This window comes from Brachyistius frenatus, unplaced genomic scaffold (assembly GCF_029030835.1).
Source record: "Brachyistius frenatus isolate BFR_SWC_R1_liver_20210118 unplaced genomic scaffold, ASM2903083v1 Contig_451, whole genome shotgun sequence".
Classification (NCBI taxonomy): domain Eukaryota; kingdom Metazoa; phylum Chordata; class Actinopteri; family Embiotocidae; genus Brachyistius; species Brachyistius frenatus.
Window position 1 is genome coordinate 1 of NW_027211050.1, and position 19,476 is coordinate 19,476.

The 19,476-nt window shown below is 42.1% G+C and overlaps 1 protein-coding gene across 1 annotated transcript; it reads left to right on the forward strand.

Annotated features, from left to right (window-relative positions):
- The first annotated feature begins 2,974 nt into the window (after nt 1–2,974).
- Nucleotides 2,975–18,375, forward strand: LOC138637276 (signal transducer and activator of transcription 5B-like). The gene is made up of 18 exons (XM_069725818.1): nt 2,975–2,982; nt 4,264–4,420; nt 6,113–6,202; nt 6,408–6,585; nt 7,225–7,355; nt 7,943–8,094; nt 8,334–8,489; nt 10,116–10,295; nt 10,535–10,622; nt 11,211–11,333; nt 12,114–12,206; nt 13,360–13,566; nt 14,001–14,095; nt 14,418–14,560; nt 15,215–15,370; nt 15,579–15,630; nt 16,165–16,272; nt 17,340–18,375. The coding sequence occupies exons 1-18, from the start codon at nt 2,975–2,977 to the stop codon at nt 17,461–17,463; spliced, it is 2,241 nt and encodes a 746-aa protein (XP_069581919.1). The 3' UTR covers nt 17,464–18,375.
- Nucleotides 18,376–19,476: the final 1,101 nt, after the last annotated feature.

Genomic DNA, 19,476 nt, shown 5'->3' on the forward strand with positions numbered 1-19,476 from the left:
ATAGAGACCGTGATAGGTGAAATCCGTGAAGTAGTAACCTTTTTTTTTTTACAATTATTATACAATGAAATACTCCATAATACATTGAAACCAAAGAACAAAACCTTTTTACAGGCCCAAGCATTTGTTTAACAAATAAAAGTACTGTATAAATGTGTTTTTTTTACAAATAACTACTGTACTGTAAAATAATAATTTGAATCATCAATACGAACTGAAGGCTTCAAATTGCTGAGATCGGCACCGCCCCACTGCGACCCGAGTCATTGGATTAGAACGGGAGGAAATGAAAAATGATTATGAAAACAAATACAAAGTACAGTAGGACAAATAGTGACTCGTGTATTTCACTGCTCTTCTGACTGAGCCGCTGCATCCTGACTCCGCTCTGCAGCGGTTCTTTCTTCTAAAGCCGGCGGTGCAGGTGTGGTTTTTCGAGAGAAGAACATAGTTATCGGTAGTTGTTGTCGCTCTTTTTTCTTCTGGGCAAAAAGATTCTTATAAACCGACACGCCACCATCGATTATTTTTAATTTGGCAAGCTGTTTTACGTACGTGTACATATTAAACCGCAACGTTATTGACAAACAGGTAGAGAAGAAGCGGAGAGACTGTTTAGCCAATCAGAATGCAGAACACAATGCACGATGCAAATCCGTGAAGCAGCGAGACCGTGAAAGGTGAACCGCGTTATAGCGAGGGGTCACTGTATAATAAGAATATAACATCTAACATAACAGAATATAATAAGAATATAACATCTAACAACAATATAAGAAGAACAGAACATCAAACATAACAGTATAATAAGAATATGACATCTAACATAACAATATAATAAGAATATAGCATCTAACAACACAATATAATAAGAATATAGCATCTAACATAACACAATATAATAAGAATATAGCATCTAACATAACAGAACATAAGAATATAATATTATAATAAAAATCTCACATCTAACATAACACAATATGATAAGAATATAACATCTAACATAACACAATATAATAAGAATATAACATCTAACATAGCAATATAATAAGAGTATAACATCTAACATAACACAATATAATAAGAATATAACATCTAATATAACAATATAAGAATATAACATCTAACATAACGATATGATAAGAATATAACATCTAACATAACACAATATAATAAGAATATAACATCTAACAATGCAATATAATAAGAATATCACATCTAACACAACAATATAATAAGAATATCACATCTAACAACAATTTAATAAGAATATAACATCTAACATAACGATATGATAAGAATATAACATCTAACATAACACAATATAAGAATATAACATCTAACATAACAATTTAATAAGAATATAACATCTAACATAACAATATAATAAGAATATAACATCTAACATAACAATATAATAAGAATCTAACATAACAGTATAATGAGAATATGACATCTAACATAACATAACAAAAGAATATAATATTATAATAAGAATATAACATCTAACATAACACAATATAATAAGAATATAACATTTAACATAACAATACAATAAGAATATAACATCTAACTTAACAGTACAATAAGAATGACATCTAACATAATATGATGAGAATATAACATCTAACATAACACAATATAATAAGAATATAACATCTAACATAACAATTTAATAAGAATATAACATCTAACGTAACGATATGATAACAATATAACATCTAACATAACAATATAATAAGAATATCACATCCAGCCTAACATAATATAATAAGAATATAATATTATAATAAAAAATATAACATCTAACATAACGCAGTACAATAAAAATATAACATCTAACATAACACAATATAATAAGAATATAAAATTCTAATAAGAATATAACATCTAACATAACACAATATAATAATAATAATATTACAATAATAATATTACATCTAACATAACAATATAATAAGAATATATTATAATAAGAAAATAACACAAAATAATATATAGCAGTGAGGTTAAACTGAGGAGTGAACACACCTGGGCGACAGTTCTCATGAATACGACTGTTAGTTTCGTCCCACACAGAGAACAAACATATGACGTGAGTGATTTCATCACGATATCATCAGTTACATCAACATGATGAATTCAACGTACCGGACTGAACAGTTAACAGAAGGGTAACAGAAGCCATGATAGCCTGCTGTTTAAATTGTGAATGTCTATGGTTGTGTGAACATGTTCAGCCACCCTCTGCATTACATATTTGGTGTATTTTTGAACTGAAAAGATTCAATAAAAATCCCTGCAGCCACCCAGTCCAGCAGGACATGAATTGATTTGAATGTAAAACACTTATGATCTAAAACTCAGAATCAATTGAAGCAACCTCACATCAACCAGAGACCTTTCTGTTTGCTGCTGCCGTTATTACATCAAATATTTCACGTTTACCTTTACTCATGTATTTCTATTTCATTTTTCGACTTACCTTTTTCATTTCTAGCTTTTCTATGCCTTTTAAAAAAAAAAAATCTTTTTTACGTTGCTTTTACATTTACTGCACAAATACCTAAATAATATAGTAACATCTTGAAAATAATGGTGGAATAACATTACATAGCAATGGGCTACGTTTTTGAAATGTCTTCAGTTATTTTACAAATTGTTGCTTAATATATATATATATACACACACACACACACACACACACACACACACACACACACACACACACACGCACGCGCACACACATATGTGCAACCCTGTTTCCAAAAAAGTTGAGACACTGTGTAAAATGAAAATAAAAACAGAATACAATGATTTGTAAATCATGTAAATCCATATTTAATTGAAAATAGACCAAAGACAGCACCTGGTGAAACAACTGACAACTAATGACGTTACCATGGCAGCAGATCAGTAACATGATTGGGTATAAAAGATGATTTCAGAGAGGCAGAGTCTCTCAGCAGTGAAGATGGGGAGGTACACCACTCTGAAAGACTGTGTTGGAAAATAGTGCAACAATCTAAGAATAATGTTCCTCAACGTAACGTAAAACTACAAATAATTAGTGGATTTCATCGTCTACGGTTCATAATATCATTAAAAGATTCAGAGAATCTGGAGAAATCTGTGAACACAAGGGACAAGGCTGGAAACCAATATTGGATGGTGGTGATCTTCGGGCCCTCAGGTAGCACTGCATTAAAAACACACTATTCTGGAGTGGAAATCACTGCATGGGCTCAGGAACACTTGTGAAAACCATCGTCTCTGAACACAGTTCATCGCTGCGTCCACAAATGCAGGTTAAAACTCTCCAAAGAAGAAACCAGATAGAAACATGATCCAGAAACACCGCCGCCTTCTCTGGACCGAGATCATTGAAGATGGACTGAGGTGAAGTGGAAAACTGTCCTGAGGTCTGATGGATCACAATCTGATATTCTGTCTGGAAATCATGGACGCTGCATCCTCCAGGTTAAAGAGGAGAGGGACCATCCAGCTGGTTATCAGCTCAGTTCTAAAGCCAGAATCTGTGATGGTACAGGATGCATTAGTGCACATGGCATGGGTAGCGTGAACATCTGGAAGGAAGCATTAATGCTGAATGATATATTCAGGTTTTGGAGCAACATATGCTGCCATCCAGACAACGTCTCTTTCAGGGAAGGTCTTGTTTATTTCAGCAGAACAACGTCCAACCACATTCTGCACGTATTCCAACAGCATGGTTCTCTAGTAGAAGAGTCCGCTGATAAACTGGCCTCCTGCAGTCCAGACCTGTCAATCATTGAAAACAGCTGAAGCATCAGGACATGAACAATACAACAAAGGAGACCTTGAACTGTTGAGCAGCTGAAATCCTCTATCAGGCAAGAATGGGACCACATTTCACTTTCAAAACTCCAGAAACTGGTCTCCTCAGTTCCCAAACATTTATAGAGTGTTGTTAAAAGAACAGGTGATGCAGCTCAGTGGTGAACATGAACCTGTCCCAATGATTTGGAGACATGTTGCTGACAATAAATTTAACATGAGCAGATGTTTTTTTTTTTTAAACAAAAACATTTGTCAGTGGTTATTTGTATTTTACACCATGTCCAATTCTTTTGGAAGCAGGGTTGTATACACAGTTTATTAATTTCTAGTGAAGCTGCTGAGAGATGAGCGTGAACTGCAGCTGATGCTGGTAAAGCTGTGTGGTCATGACCTTGGCTGTGGATACGTTAAACATCCAAACACGTGTGTGTCCTTTCTCAGGGATTCAGTGGAGTTGGACAACCCAGCGGAAGAGACCAAAGCAAAGTGTCTGCTGGACAACCTGGTGGGTGAGCTGCAGAGGAAAGCCCAGCTTCAGGGAGGGGAGGACGGCTTCCTGCTCAAGATCAAGCTCGGTCACTACGCCAACCAGCTCAAGGTACGAATTGACGACTGAAGGTACGAGATCACTACCGAAGGTACGAGTTCTCTACCGAAGAGCGTGTCCACAGACCACTACACTAACACTACACCAACACCACACCAACACCACACTAACACAACACCACGCCAGCACCACACCAACACTACACCAACACTACACTAACACCACACCAGCACTACACCAACACTACACCAACACCACCCCAACACTACACCAACACTACACCAACACCACACTAACACTACACCAATGCCACACCAACACTACACCACACCAACACCACACCAACACTACACTAACACTACACCAACACCACACCAACACTACACCAACACTACAATAACACCCCACCAACACTACCCCAACACTACCCCAACACTACACCAACACCACGCCAACACTACCCCAACACTACCCCAACACTACACCAACACCACGCCAACACTACACCAACACTATGCCAACACCACACTAACACTACACAAACACCACTAACACCACACCAACACTACACCAACACTACACCAACACCACACCAACACTACACTAACAGCACACTAACACCACACCACACCAACACTACACCAACACTACACTAACACCACACTAACACTACAATAACACCCCACCAACACTACCCCAACACCACGCCAGCACTACACCAACACTATGCCAACACCACACTAACACCACACCAACACCACTAACACCACACCAACACTACACCAACACTACACTAACACCACACCAACACCACACCAACACCACACCAACACTACACCAACATCACACTAACACTACACCAACACCACACCAACACTACACCAACATCACACCAACATCACACTGACACCACACCACACCAACACTACCTCAACACTACACCAACACCACGCCAACACTACGCCAACATCACACTGACACTACACCAACACTACACCAACATCACACTAACACTACACCAACACCAGCACTACCTCAACACTACACCAACACCACGCCAACACTACGCCAACATCACACTGACACTACACCAACACCACATCAACACTACACCAACACTACACCAACACCATACCAACATCACACCAACACCACACCAACACCACACCAACACTACACCAACATCACACTAATACTACACCAACACCACACCAACACTACACTAACACCACACCACACCAACACTACCTCAACACTACACCAACACCACGCCAACACTACACCAACATCACACTAATACTACACCAACACCACACCAACACTACACCAACATCACACTAACACCACACCACACCAACACTACCTCAACACTACACCAACATCACACCAACACTACACCAACATCACCAACACCACACCAACACCACACCAACACTACACCAACATCACACCAACATCACATTGACACCACACCAACACCACACCAATACCACACTGACCCAACCTGATCTGAACCTCCTCAGTGTTTACAGACATGCTCTTAGAAAACCCTGTGAACTCCTAACACGTGTTGTCAGAGATAGCTGGGGTGTGGTTAGTGATGAATTCTACAAATAGATACTCAGGGAACATCAGCTTGTAGTTACCAGGAGGGTTTTTATTGCTAAGATACAGTAGCCTGTTCCAGTTTGATGACAGCACAACTCTGTGTCTCTGTGTCCCTGTATCTCTGTGTCTCTGCAGAGTACTTATGACCGTTGTCCTGTGGAGCTGGTGCGCTGCATTAAACACATCCTACAGTCGGAGCAGAGGCTGGTTCAACAAGCTACTAATGTAAGTGAATACACTCACCAGGTGGAGGTGGGGTTAACCTGTACATGTGTGGACAGTCACCAGGTGGGGGTGGGGTTAACATGTACAGGTGTTGACACTCACCAGGTGGGGGCGGGGTATACACCCCACAGGACATGTGTCAGATCAGTGTGTTTACATGCAGACTGAAGGGGGACATGTGAACCTGTGGATGTCCTCTGTGTAGGCCAGCTGTGGTGGGGGGGGACAGGCCATGGACACCCTGTCCCAGAGACACCAGCAGATCAACCAGACCTTCGAGGAGCTCCGCCTGGATACACAGGAAACGGAGAACGAGCTGAGGAAGCTGCAGCACAGCCAGGAGTACTTCATCATCCAGTACCAGGAGAACCTGCGCATCCAGGGTGAGGACAGAGAAAGACAGACAGACAGACACAGAAAGACAGACACAGAGACAGACAGAGAGATGGACGGACAGATGGACAGAGACAGAGAGAGACAGACAGACAGAGAGAGACAGGTCTACAGAGAGAGAGAGAGACAGACAGACAGACATACAGAGAGAGAGACACAGACAGACAGAGAAAGACAGACAAACTGACAGAGAGAGAGCGAGACAGACAGACAGAGAGAGAGCGAGAGAGAGACAGACAGACAGAGACACAGACAGACAAAGACAGATAGACAGAGAGAGAGACAGAAAGACAGAGAGAGAGAGACAGACAGAGGACAGACAGAAAGAGACAGATAGACAAAGAGAGAGATAGACAGACAGACATACAGAGAGAGAAGGCAGACAGAGAGAGAGATAGACAGACAGAGAGACAGGCAGAGATATAGAGACAGACAGAGAGACAGACAGAGACAGAGCACTCTGAAGGAAAAGTGATCAGAAACAGGCAGAATCAATGAAAGGGCAGTCACTCAGCCTCTTTAATGATCTGACTGGATCACTGATCATCTCAGTCATTGGTTAAAACCTTCCAGTCACCTGGTCTACAGGTGAGCAGCTTGTTTGTGACGTCCATCCTCTGCTTCATCAGCCCAGCTGAGCAGCTTGTCGTCGCTGCCTCCAGCTGAGCGCAGCCAGCGGGAGACCAGCCTGCAGAGCAAGAGGTCCACAGTGGAGGCCTGGCTCACCAGGGAGGCCGGCACCCTGCAGAAATACAGGCTTGTATGCAGACACACACACACCGTCCAGGATCAGCTGTTGGCCCCTTCCACGAACACAAGATCCTCCCTGCTGTGTTTCTAATTCCAGTTTAAAAATGGACCCGCACCTCTCCATAGTTCTACTAGTGGTCCTTTAAATCATCTGCTCCTGCTTCGACCGAGTAAACTCCATGTAAACGGACTTCTGCCTGAACTTTACAGGAACTGCAGTACTTTATTCTCAGAATACACCACGCCGGTAGTTTATTCTCAGACTGCACCACGCTGGTAGTTTATTGTCAGAATACACCACGCTGGTAGTTTATTTTCAGAATAGGAGCATTACAATCAACAACCTCAAAAACGGGTGAGAGTAAAGAGGTAGAACCGTAACAGCAGACAGGTAGTTTAGAGGATGTCTAACAATACAGAGGACACTCATCAGAGTCACTTTAACTCTGTGACATGATGACATCACACATGTTCAATAGAAGATAATAGATTTAATGTGATGTGAGTCAGCAGCATCTGTCTGAACCCTCGTTGTGTGTTCATATAGAGAGTTTTACACATCCAGATGTTTCTCAGCATGCAAATGTGTGTTTGCAGGACTTGTCTGAGCGGCACCAGAAGACGCTAAGCCTGCTGAGGAACCAGCAGACGCTGATTCTGGACGAGGAGCTCATCCAGTGGAAGAGGAGGCAGCAGCTGGCTGGAAACGGGGGTCCCCATGAGGGGGGGCTGGATGTTCTTCAGTCCTGGTATGTTCTGGACCTGTTAATGAACCAGTTCAGTGGGCCCATGACGTCACATGACGTCATTTTATGTCACATGGCAGACTTTATTCAACAGCAGGATTTCCTGTATTTGAGAGGAAAGTTTGTAGAGACTTTTCTTTCCATGAGGTCATTCAGTTTCATCAAACAAATGTATAACGTACATGAATACACTGTCAGCTTCAGCACTGGTGACATGTCCACCACCTGTCCCTGTGCTCCAGGTGTGAGAAGCTGGCTGACCTGATCTGGCAGAACCGGCAGCAGATCCGGCGCTGTGAGCACCTGACCCAGCAGCTTCCTCTGCCGGGCCCCATGGAGGAGCTGCTGAGCAAACTGGACACAGACATCACTGACATCATCTCCGCCCTGGTTACCAGGTGACACGTATTTATCTTTACTGTTCACTTCATGTTCACTGATGGTTACAGCGTGTTACATGTGTTCAGGTTGTCTGATAGACGTTCTTATGAACAAGTCCTGACACATATTCAGAAACAAGACGTTCATAAAAAATAATCTTTATGAAAACTACTCTTTTTTTGGTTTTAGTCCCAGTAACACGTGAAAGCAACAGAAGGGCTGTGAATACCAGCAGCTCTTATCTACTACTCACTGTGGTCATTACAGTTTTCAGTTACAACAACCCTTAGAGGAATAAGGTTTTTAACAAACACTGGAGACGATCCGAGGGACACTGGATGACCTACAGCAGAATTATTTCTGGGGTTTTTTCTGGAGGTACAAACAAATCTGTTGAGGCCATTTTAGAATCATCTTTGTAGTAGAAAGCAACAATTCAATAATCTTTTTTCACACTTTCTTTGCTCCACAAAGGTACACATTATATATCTATATGTATGTGTTCGTGTACATTTATGTACAACCTAACCCTTTACAAAAATGTTGGAACACTGTAAAAAAAATTAATAAAAAAAGAATGCAATGATTTGCAAGTCATGTAAACCCACATTTAATTGCAGATAGACTAAAGACAACAAATGTTGAAACGAGAAATGTTATTGTTTTATAGAAATATATGCTTATTTTGAATTTAATGGTTGAATAAAAATTGGGATGGTAATGTTCACCACTAGCTGCATCACCTCTTCCTTTAACAACACTGTAAAAATTTGGAAACTGAGGAGTCCAGTTTCTGGAGTTTTGGAAGTGAAATGTGGTCCCATTCTTGCCTGATTTAGTAATGATCTCAGGTCCAGAGAAGAGATTCAGAGATTTCTCCAGATTCTCTGAATCTTTTAATGATATTATGAACCGTAGACGATGAAATCCACTAATTCTTTGTAGTTTTACGCTGAGGAACATTATTCTTAGATTGTTGAACTATTTTCCAACACAGTCTTTCAGAGTGGTGAACCTCTCCCCATCTTCACTGCTGAGAGACTCTGCCTCTCTGAAATCATCTTTTATACCCAATCATGTTACTGATCTGTTGCAATGGTAACATAATTAGTTGTCAGATGTTCCACCAGGTGTTTTTATTTTTTTAGCGTAACAGAACTTTTTCAGTCTTTTGTTGATACTGTCCCCACTTTCTTGAGACGTGTTGCTGCATCAAATTCAAAATAAACACTTATTTTACATTTAAAAAAAAAAGTCTCAGTTTCAACATTTAATGTTCTTTGGTCTATTTTCAATTAAATGAGTTTACATGATTTGTAATTCATTGCATTCTGTTTTTATTTACATTTTACACAATGTCACTACCGTTTTGGAAATGGGATTGTGTATGTGTGTATATATTTATGTATATATACTGTATGTCTGTCTATGATCTTTATTCTGGAGAGAGATATGTATATATACATTTGTATGTACACACAGACAGCAGTGACAGCTGTGTGTGTGTGTGTGTGGGGGGGGGGGTGTGGATGATTTCAGCAGCTCTGTGAGAGAATCTTTTCTGTCTCCACTGACTGAGCTCATGTCACATGATCACTGTCATCATCACATGACAGTATGTTGACCCCTCCTCTTCTCCTCAGCACCTTCATCATAGAAAAGCAGCCCCCTCAGGTTTTAAAGACTCAGACCAAGTTTGCAGCCACAGTGCGTCTTCTGGTGGGCGGGAAGCTCAACGTGCACATGAACCCACCTCAGGTCAAAGCTGTCATTGTGAGCGAGCAGCAGGCCAAAGCCCTGCTGAAAAACGAGAGCACACACAGGTGAGGAGCACCTGCACACAGACATGTCCAGTTCAGAATTTACAGCAGGTTCTGTGTTGGACATCAAAAGACAGCTCATTGGTTAATGGGCAGGTGCCACACAGTTTGTTTTAAAGCTGTTTCCATGAACATGTGAGAATAAAAGATTTAAAAAAAGGACCCATTCTTTGTTGAAGTTGTCCCAGGTACAGTCACAGAATGTCTCAGCCCCTTTCTGTCTGTTTCTTTGGCCTGGTTAGTGAAAGCAGTGGTGAAATCCTAAACAACAACTGTGTGATGGAGTATCACCAGGCCACCGGCACCCTCAGCGCACACTTCAGAAACATGGTAAGCTCTTTTTACACCATCCTGCCATTTAAAAAGGTCTACTTTAATTAAAGCATTTGTGTTGTAGGAACTGTAAATGTGGCCCACAGGAAGCTTTATTTTAAATACAAAAGCTTTCTGACCAATCTGGTTGTTGGTTTCTATAAACAAACCTCCAGGAGGTGTGGAGGGCCTCAGGGTTCACTTCTGGATCCTGTTTTATTCTGCAAGTATCTGCTGCTGGACCAGATTATGCTCTTTATATTTTATATTAATTTATATATGATACTCATTATATAATATACTCATTATATATTATACTCATTATATTTTATATTCATTTATATATTATACTCATATAATATACTCATTATATACTATACTCATTATATAATATAATCACTATATATTATACTCATTATATATTATATTCATTATATATTATACTCATTATATATTATACTCATATATTATACTCATTATATAATATACTCATTATATATTGTGTGTGTGTGTGTGTGTGTGTGTGTGTGTGTGTGTGTGTGTGTGTGTGTGTGTGTGTGTGTGTGTGTGTGTGTGTGTGTGTGTGTGTGTGTGTGTGTGTGTCAGTCCCTGAAGCGGATCAAGCGTTCGGATCGTCGAGGTGCTGAGTCGGTGACGGAGGAGAAGTTCACGGTTCTGTTTGAGTCCCAGTTCAGTGTCGGAGGCAACGAGCTGGTGTTCCACGTCAAAGTAATCCCACTTCGTGGTTCTTCTTGTTTCCTGGTGAACAGTCTGCTGACTGAACACAACAGTTATTAGTTTTAGTCTTGCACTTTGGGTTTTGATTTCAGGTTTTAACCTTTAATTTTAATGTCAGTTTTCTTTTGGAGGATGAATCATTTCAGTTTAGTCTTTATTTCGTTTTTTACTCCGAGGTTAGGTGTCAGGAGAAGGAACTCTGTGCTGCTCTCAGAGCGATCCTCAGGTCGACTTAAAAAGTACTTCTTCTCTTTCAGATTCTTCTTCTTCTTTCAGCTTGTTCTTCTTCTTTTTCTTTCAGCTTGTTCTTCTTCTTTTTCTTGTTCCTGTTCTTTTTGTTGTTGTTTTTGTTGTTGTTGTTCTTCTTCTTTCAGCTTGTTCTTCTTCTCTGGAGTTTTATGGCAGCCAGCATTTTGAATTGCTGCCACCTTGTGGAACTCTTTTGTTACTGCGTCATCCTTTGTGTGCGTCTGGTGTCAAACAGACACAGACAAAGTGGTTCTGGACTCACAGTGTGAAAAGATGGCCCTGCAGTTTATGTTTTATAGGTCGTTGTACTTTTTGTTTGTGTTTTTGAAAATGGTCCTTTTTGTTTCAGTTGAAATGTTGTTGCTGTTTTTAGTTTTAGTTTTTGTAAGTGTAGTATCTCTGTTGTACAGTCAGCTTCACCTCTGGCTTTGTCATATTTTTGAATGTTAAAAAAGTAGTAATAATTGATCCTGGAAGAGTCCTGAAGACTCTGTGCTCTTCTGTCCTGTCTGTGACCTGCAGACCTTATCTCTGCCGGTGGTTGTGATTGTGCACGGCAGTCAGGACAACAACGCCACGGCAACAGTCCTGTGGGACAACGCCTTCGCTGAGCCGGTGAGTTGGCAGTCTGTCTCCACAAATCACCTGGTCAGGTGGAGACGAACATCACGGATCGATGACACAGGACACACTCCACCATGTTACACAACCACTCACACACTCCACCAGTCACACACACAACCAATCACACACACAACCAGTCACAGACTACCAGTCACACACAACCACATACACAACCACACACACAACCAGTCACACACAACCAGACACACACAACCAGTCACATACACAACCAGTTACACACCACAAGTCACACACACAACAAGATACACACACACCACCAGTCACACACAACCAGTCACACACACAACCAGACACACACACACACCACCAGTCACACACAACCAGTCACACACACAACCAGTCACACGCAACCAGACACACACACACCACCAGTCACACACCACTAGTCACACACAACCAGTCACACACACAACCAGACACACACACACAACCAGTCACACACCACAAGTCACACAACCATTCACACACTCAGATTAATCTGACAATAGAAACAGTCCCCAGCATACTGTTGGATAAAATCTGAGGTGGGCAGCTGTTTGATGAAAATGTTGAGTAGGAACCAGTGGAGCTCAGTCCTACAGAAAAAAATCCACACATAAACGCACAGCATTTAAAAAGATTGAACCAACAAAGGTTTGTTTCTGGTTTTCTTTAAAGAAATGACTAAAACTGTTTAATAAAAAGAGCGGTGACAGAAATGATGGATGAACAGTTCACAGGTATACTGTCATGGATGTGTTGACCATCAGAAACCTCTAACATCAGACATAGTGTTGCAGTCTGTTCGTGTATGTGACACCTTTCACAGCTTAATGTCCTGTATGGACTGCTCCCAGTCCTGGCTGTTTATACATCACACCGTGGCCGTGTTTCAGTCCATGCAGTGGCCCATGCAGTGGCCCACACATACCAGTGTGCCCTTTAATGTATGTATCTGTTTCCATGATACTGACTGTGTTGTCTGTATCCATTCTGATATAAATACTCCATGTTCCCACTGATCTTCCTGTGTGAGCTGCTTGCTTTGACATTGAAGAGCCCTGCGCTGTTGTGTGATTTAATAAAAAAGATGGAAACCTATAACCTGACAGTCAGTGAGCTCCTCCTGTCTGTGTGCTCTCAGGGCAGAGTGCCCTTCATTGTTCCTGACAAGGTGCTGTGGCCTCAGCTGTGCGAGGCCCTCGATATGAAGTACAAAGCAGAGATGCACAGTGGGCGAGGCCTGTCAGAGGATAACCTGGTCTTCCTGGCACAGAAGGCATTCACAAGCAGCAACAGTAATGCTGAGGAGTATCGCAACATGACCATCTCCTGGGCCCAGTTCAACCGGGTGAGTCCACTGTTACAGTTCATTGTTACAATGCAACACGCGATGAAGTTACGGTTCACTGTTACACCGCAACACACTGTTCGGTTACACTGTTCAGTGTTACAATTCACTGTTACACTTCATTGTTACACTGCAACACACGGTGAGACCGACTGCCACCATTCACCTCACCTGAAAGTCATTAACTCAACATTTAATGAAGCTACAGTATGGACACCTGTTTATCCACAGGAGCGACCTCACACACAGACACACACAGACACACACAGTCTCACACACACACACCCTCACCCACACACACAAACCCTCCCACCAGTCCTCATCCATCCTGCTGCAGGTGTATCTCACCAGGTTATCATGGTTATTTGAACCACTCTGGGCGGTTCAGGTGACCTCATGTCAACATACTGATGCAGTGTGTTTGATTTGTACAGGAGAGCCTACCTGGACGCAGCTTCACCTTCTGGCAGTGGTTTGATGGAGTTGTAGAACTGATGAAGAAACACCTGAAGCCCCACTGGAGTGATGGGTAATATTCAGTCTGTATCAGGATGAGGACAGTTACTTAATAGTTAATACATACATACTGTATCACTGTGGAGGATGAGGACAGGTTAATAGAGGCTCCAGGAAAACAGAGTCCAATGTTTGAACTCTGACAACAGCCAGCAGGTATGGTTGGCTCTGTTGGAGCTGTGATCAGTTTGTGTGTGTGTGTGTGTGTGTGTGTGTGTGTGTGTGTGTGTGTGTGTGTGTGTGTGTGTGTGTGTGTGTGTGTGTGTGTGTGTGTGTGTGTGTGTGTGTGTGTGTGTGTGTGTGTGGGTGTGTGTGTGTGTGGGTGTGTGTTATAGGGCTATTCTGGGCTTTGTCAACAAGCAGCAGGCCCAGGACATGCTGCTGTCCAAACCAAACGGCACCTTCCTACTGCGTTTCAGCGACTCTGAGATCGGAGGCATCACTATTGCCTGGGTGGCGGAAAACCCCAACAAGCTAGGTACACACTGTTCTACTGGTGAAACCCTTCTACAACTGAATCCATCCATCCAGTCCAGGAGGAACCTGTTGGTACTTTAAGAGCTCATTAAAACATGAAGAAGAAAAGAAGATCAGTACTCTGATGTAAACCTGCAGTCTTCAGTCTTCCAGAGTGAAGCTCAGAAAATAAAAAAGATCGTCATTTCTTCTACAAAGATTGTTGTAAAACATCCACAGAGTTCTTGGTTAAATTGTTTATTTAATTATTCTAAACATCCTCAGAGTTCTTGGTTAAGCTAACGGTTGTCTCATTATTCTTTCATATGTTCAGTGTTGTAATCAGTCTGTAATCAGTCAAACTGGTTTAAGCATTAATGCTTCCTTCCAGATGTTCAAGCTACCCATGCCATGTGCACTAATGCATCCCTGTGCCATCACAAAGGCTGGTTTTAGAATTGAGCTGATAACAAGCTGGATGGTCCCTCTCCTCTTTAACCTGGAGGATGCAGCGTCCATGACTTCCAAACAGAATCTCAGATTGTGATCCATCAGACCTCAGGACAGTTGTCCACTTCACCTCAGTCCATCTTCAATGATCTCGGTCCAGAGAAGGCGGCGGTGTTTCTGGATCATGTTTCTGTCTGGTTTCTTCTTCGATGTTTCCTCATCGTAGGTGAGAGGCTGGTCTGGAATCTGTTGCCGTACACCAGCAAGGACTTCTCTATCCGCTCCCTGGCTGACCGCATTAGTGACCTGAACCATCTTCTGTTTCTGTATCCGGACCGGCCCAAAGACGACGTCTTCTCCAAGTACTACACCCCCCCACTGTGTAGGTATCAGCGTCACTGTTGTGCTCTTCACTCTCTCACTTGTAAACACCATGTTTACCTCAGGTAAATAAAAACATGTTGTTGAACTGAGTGTACTTTCACACATGCTGTGGAGCTCTCCCAGGTTGAAGAAGGATCAGATGGTGAGGTTAACATCAGGCCGGTATAGATGAAGGGACATTTTACATGTGACTCTCTCTCTTGCAGCCAAAGCAGTGGATGGATACGTGAAACCACAGATCAAACAAGTAGTGCCAGAGTAAGTTGTTCTTCTACAGGTGGATGAGGAGGAGGAGGAGTTACAGGTGGAGGAGGAGGAGTCAGGTTGGAGGAACTGAACTGACTCCACATTTAAAGGAGCAGCGTTCAGGAGGAGAACAAAGCCTAGTGATGCTGCAGCACTTCATCAGGATCATAATTTATTTTTAATTTTAATGTATTATTTATTTATTTTAATGGTCACCTTGGTGACTGTAGTCTGTGGTTCTGTGTTCTGGTTCTACTGAGGGGGGTTCCTAATATTCTGCCAACATTGCAATGGGAGGATGTTTGGAGGACTGAAAGGGACAAAGTTAGACAACACGCCATGAACATAACTATGGGATGTCTTGAAGCATACAGGATGTGTTGTTGTTATGGTTACCATCTGTGTCGTGTGTATTTGAGTTTCCTGATGTACAGTTCTGACTGAGACTACCAGCCAATCAGAAACGAGTGTTTTACATTGTATGAAGTGTCACCATTGTGAGATGAGGCCGACGTTATGATGATAAGTGTCTCATGTCTGTGGCAGATTCACCACCCCGAACCCTGAACCCAGCGCTGGACCTGCTGCCTTCATGGACCAGACCGCCTCCCCTTCTGTGGGCCACCCGGGCAGCTTCAGTGTCTACCCCCCCATGTAAGACCCTCCCCCTTTATATTCATTCATTCAGATCAAACTGTCACACACCACACTGTACTGATTTCATGTTATATCACTTCTTACTCAGATCAAACCTTTAATATTAATTCTTACTCAGATCAAACCCTGGAGCTCCACACTGAACTGATTTCCTTTCATATTAGTCAACCTTGTGAAGGCAGGCTTCTTCTCTGTAAAGGTTCCCCATGTTTCTCTCAGCACTGTGTGAAATGTACATGTGAGTGAATCATATACAGAGATGTAAATGAGCTGTGACGGGTAGAGGGACCAAAGTGTCTGTCTGAAGAAAATAAAAGAAAGTGCTGGAAACATTTCTTGTTTACCCTGATGCTTTAATAACAGCTCTAAAACTCTCCATGAGGTCCTCACGTGCTGCTTTTATTTTTAAGGCGTTCCCACAAGAGCACTTGTTGCTGCGCGTCCTTCACTTTGCACTCCGACTCTCAAACATCTGAGCTGGGTCAGGTGGTGGTGATGGAGGTGAGGTCATGTGATGCAGCTCCATCACAGAGCCTGCAGGTGTTCAAGTCCTGATGATGAAAAGCAGGTCGGATGTCCTGTGGATCACATGGTTTGGTATCATCAGACCAAAGTCTGGATGTCTCCTGGTCCGATGTCTACCTCCTTCATTGTTTGGACTCTTCTTCATTGTCTTCCTCAGTCATGGTCTCTCTGCAGCAGCTCCACCCTGAAGTTCTGACTGTTCATGTGTCTGCTTCCTTTAACCAAATCATTGATGTAGTTCTGATCTGAGCTGCTGTCAGCAGCAGCGAGACCTCCCGGTCTTCCTGTGGTGGTCCTCAGGAGACCGGTTCCTCCCAGACCTCCTGGTCTTCCTTTGGTGGTCCTCAGTTGTACATACATGAACAGTTTGAACATATGAAGAAACATGTCCTGTGTTGTAGACGTTCATGTGACTGATGTTTCAGTGTTGAGGTTTATTCAGATGTGTGTATAATCTGTCCTCACGCATACTAACATGTTGTATGACACTGGTTCTCCTGTGAGGCTCCTTTATGCAGCTCTGTCTCCGTCTCCATCAGGACTGACACCATGTTGGATCCAGATGTGGACTTTAACCTGGAGGACACCATGGATGTGGCTCGTCATGTGGAGGAGCTGCTGCGCCGGCCGTTGGTCAATCAGTGGAGCAGCCAGCAGTCCTGAACCTGCAGCTCCCATCAGGTCTCCTCCATCTCTAAATCTCCACACCTGTATCTCCCACTGGACTCCACCCAGGACAGGTCCTCCACCCAGGACAGGTCAGCTCCTCTGGAAGGTCCAATCACAAGAGGAGAATATGTCCGGTGATCAGTCGTCCTCATTATGACTAAGTCTCTCTTTAGAGACAGTAAACGTGTCTTCACAGAAGCTTCATGTCCTCTCATCCTACTGTGAGGACATGAGACGTCCTCGTGTCTTTTCCTCCCAAAGTTATCACTTAAAGAGCTCACAGACTTCATCTCTTCTGTATTACAGAGAACATCTGTTAAATCCTTTTTATAGTTGTGTAGAAAATCCGGACTTAAAGTGAGACTATGTAACTTCACCTGAATGTGTTCATTGGGCCACCGGTGCACCTAAAGCAGGTGTGTGTGTGGGCAGACATTTCCTTTGAATGAATACTACAGACATATTTCTGACCTCCCCTGAACGCAGCATCATTAGACTGAAGAGATTTTAGAAGAGCAACTTTTGGGCCGTGTTTACACTTTCAGGCACCACGAGTGGTTTAGCTGCATTCTGCAGGCTAACGGCTAACATTAAATGAGCAGAGTGAGTAAGTGGGGGAGCGACAGGGAGCAGGTACACTGTAGGTACACTGCAGGGTACACTGAAGGATACACTGTAAGGTACACTGTAGGGTACACTGCAGGTATACAGTGTACTCTTTGGTCTTTCAGAAGTTACATAGTCGAGCTTTAAGTTTTTATAATATAATCTAATATGTTATATGTTCTGTCTTTTCCTCTGCTGTCTCAGATGTTGTTGGACCACACTGCCTTACAGCACAGTGATGTCATGAAAGCAATAACTGCTCATTGATGGGAAGTGTTTTATAAAAGTTTAAAATACAAATATTTCAGTTCAGTCTGCTGTTTGAATGATGTTCATCTGGAAATATAGTGGAGTACTTTATTAATGTAGTACTTTATTACTAGAGTACTGTGTGTGTGTGTGTGTGTGTGTGTGTGTGTAGACGTGGCAGTCACATATATGTATACAGTGAACCCTCGCTATAACGCGGTTCACCTTTCACGGTCTCGCTGCTTCACGGATTTGCATCGTGCATTGTGTTCTGCATTCTGATTGGCTAAACAGTCTCTCCGCTTCTTCTCTACCTGTTTGTCAATAACGTTGCGGTTTAATATGTACACGTATGTAAAACAGCTTGCCAAATTAAAAATAATCGATGGTGGCATGTCGGTTTATAAGAATCTTTTTGCCCAGAAGAAAAAAGAGCGACAACAACTACCGATAACTATGTTCTTCTCTCGAAAAACCACACCTGCACCGCCGGCTTTAGAAGAAAGAACCGCTGCAGAGCGGAGTCAGGATGCAGCGGCTCAGTCAGAAGAGCAGTGAAATACACGAGTCACTATTTGTCCTACTGTACTTTGTATTTGTTTTCATAATCATTTTTCATTTCCTCCCGTTCTAATCCAATGACTCGGGTCGCAGTGGGGCGGTGCCGATCTCAGCAATTTGAAGCCTTCAGTTCGTATTGATGATTCAAATTATTATTTTACAGTACAGTAGTTATTTGTAAAAAAAAAACATTTATACAGTACTTTTATTTGTTAAACAAATGCTTGGGCCTGTAAAAAGGTTTTGTTCTTTGGTTTCAATGTATTATGGAGTATTTCATTGTATAATAATTGTAAAAAAAAAAAGGTTACTACTTCACGGATTTCACCTATCACGGTCTCTATTTGGAACGTAACCCCCGCGATAAACGAGGGTTCACTGTATATATATATATATATATATATACACATACATACATATATATACATATACATACATACATATATGTGACTGCCACGTCTACACACATGTATACATATATATATACACACATACACTGCTCCAAAAAATAAAGGGAACACTTAAACAACTCAATGTAACTCCAATCAATCCCACTTCTGTGAAATCAACGTGTCCAGTTAGGATCAACAC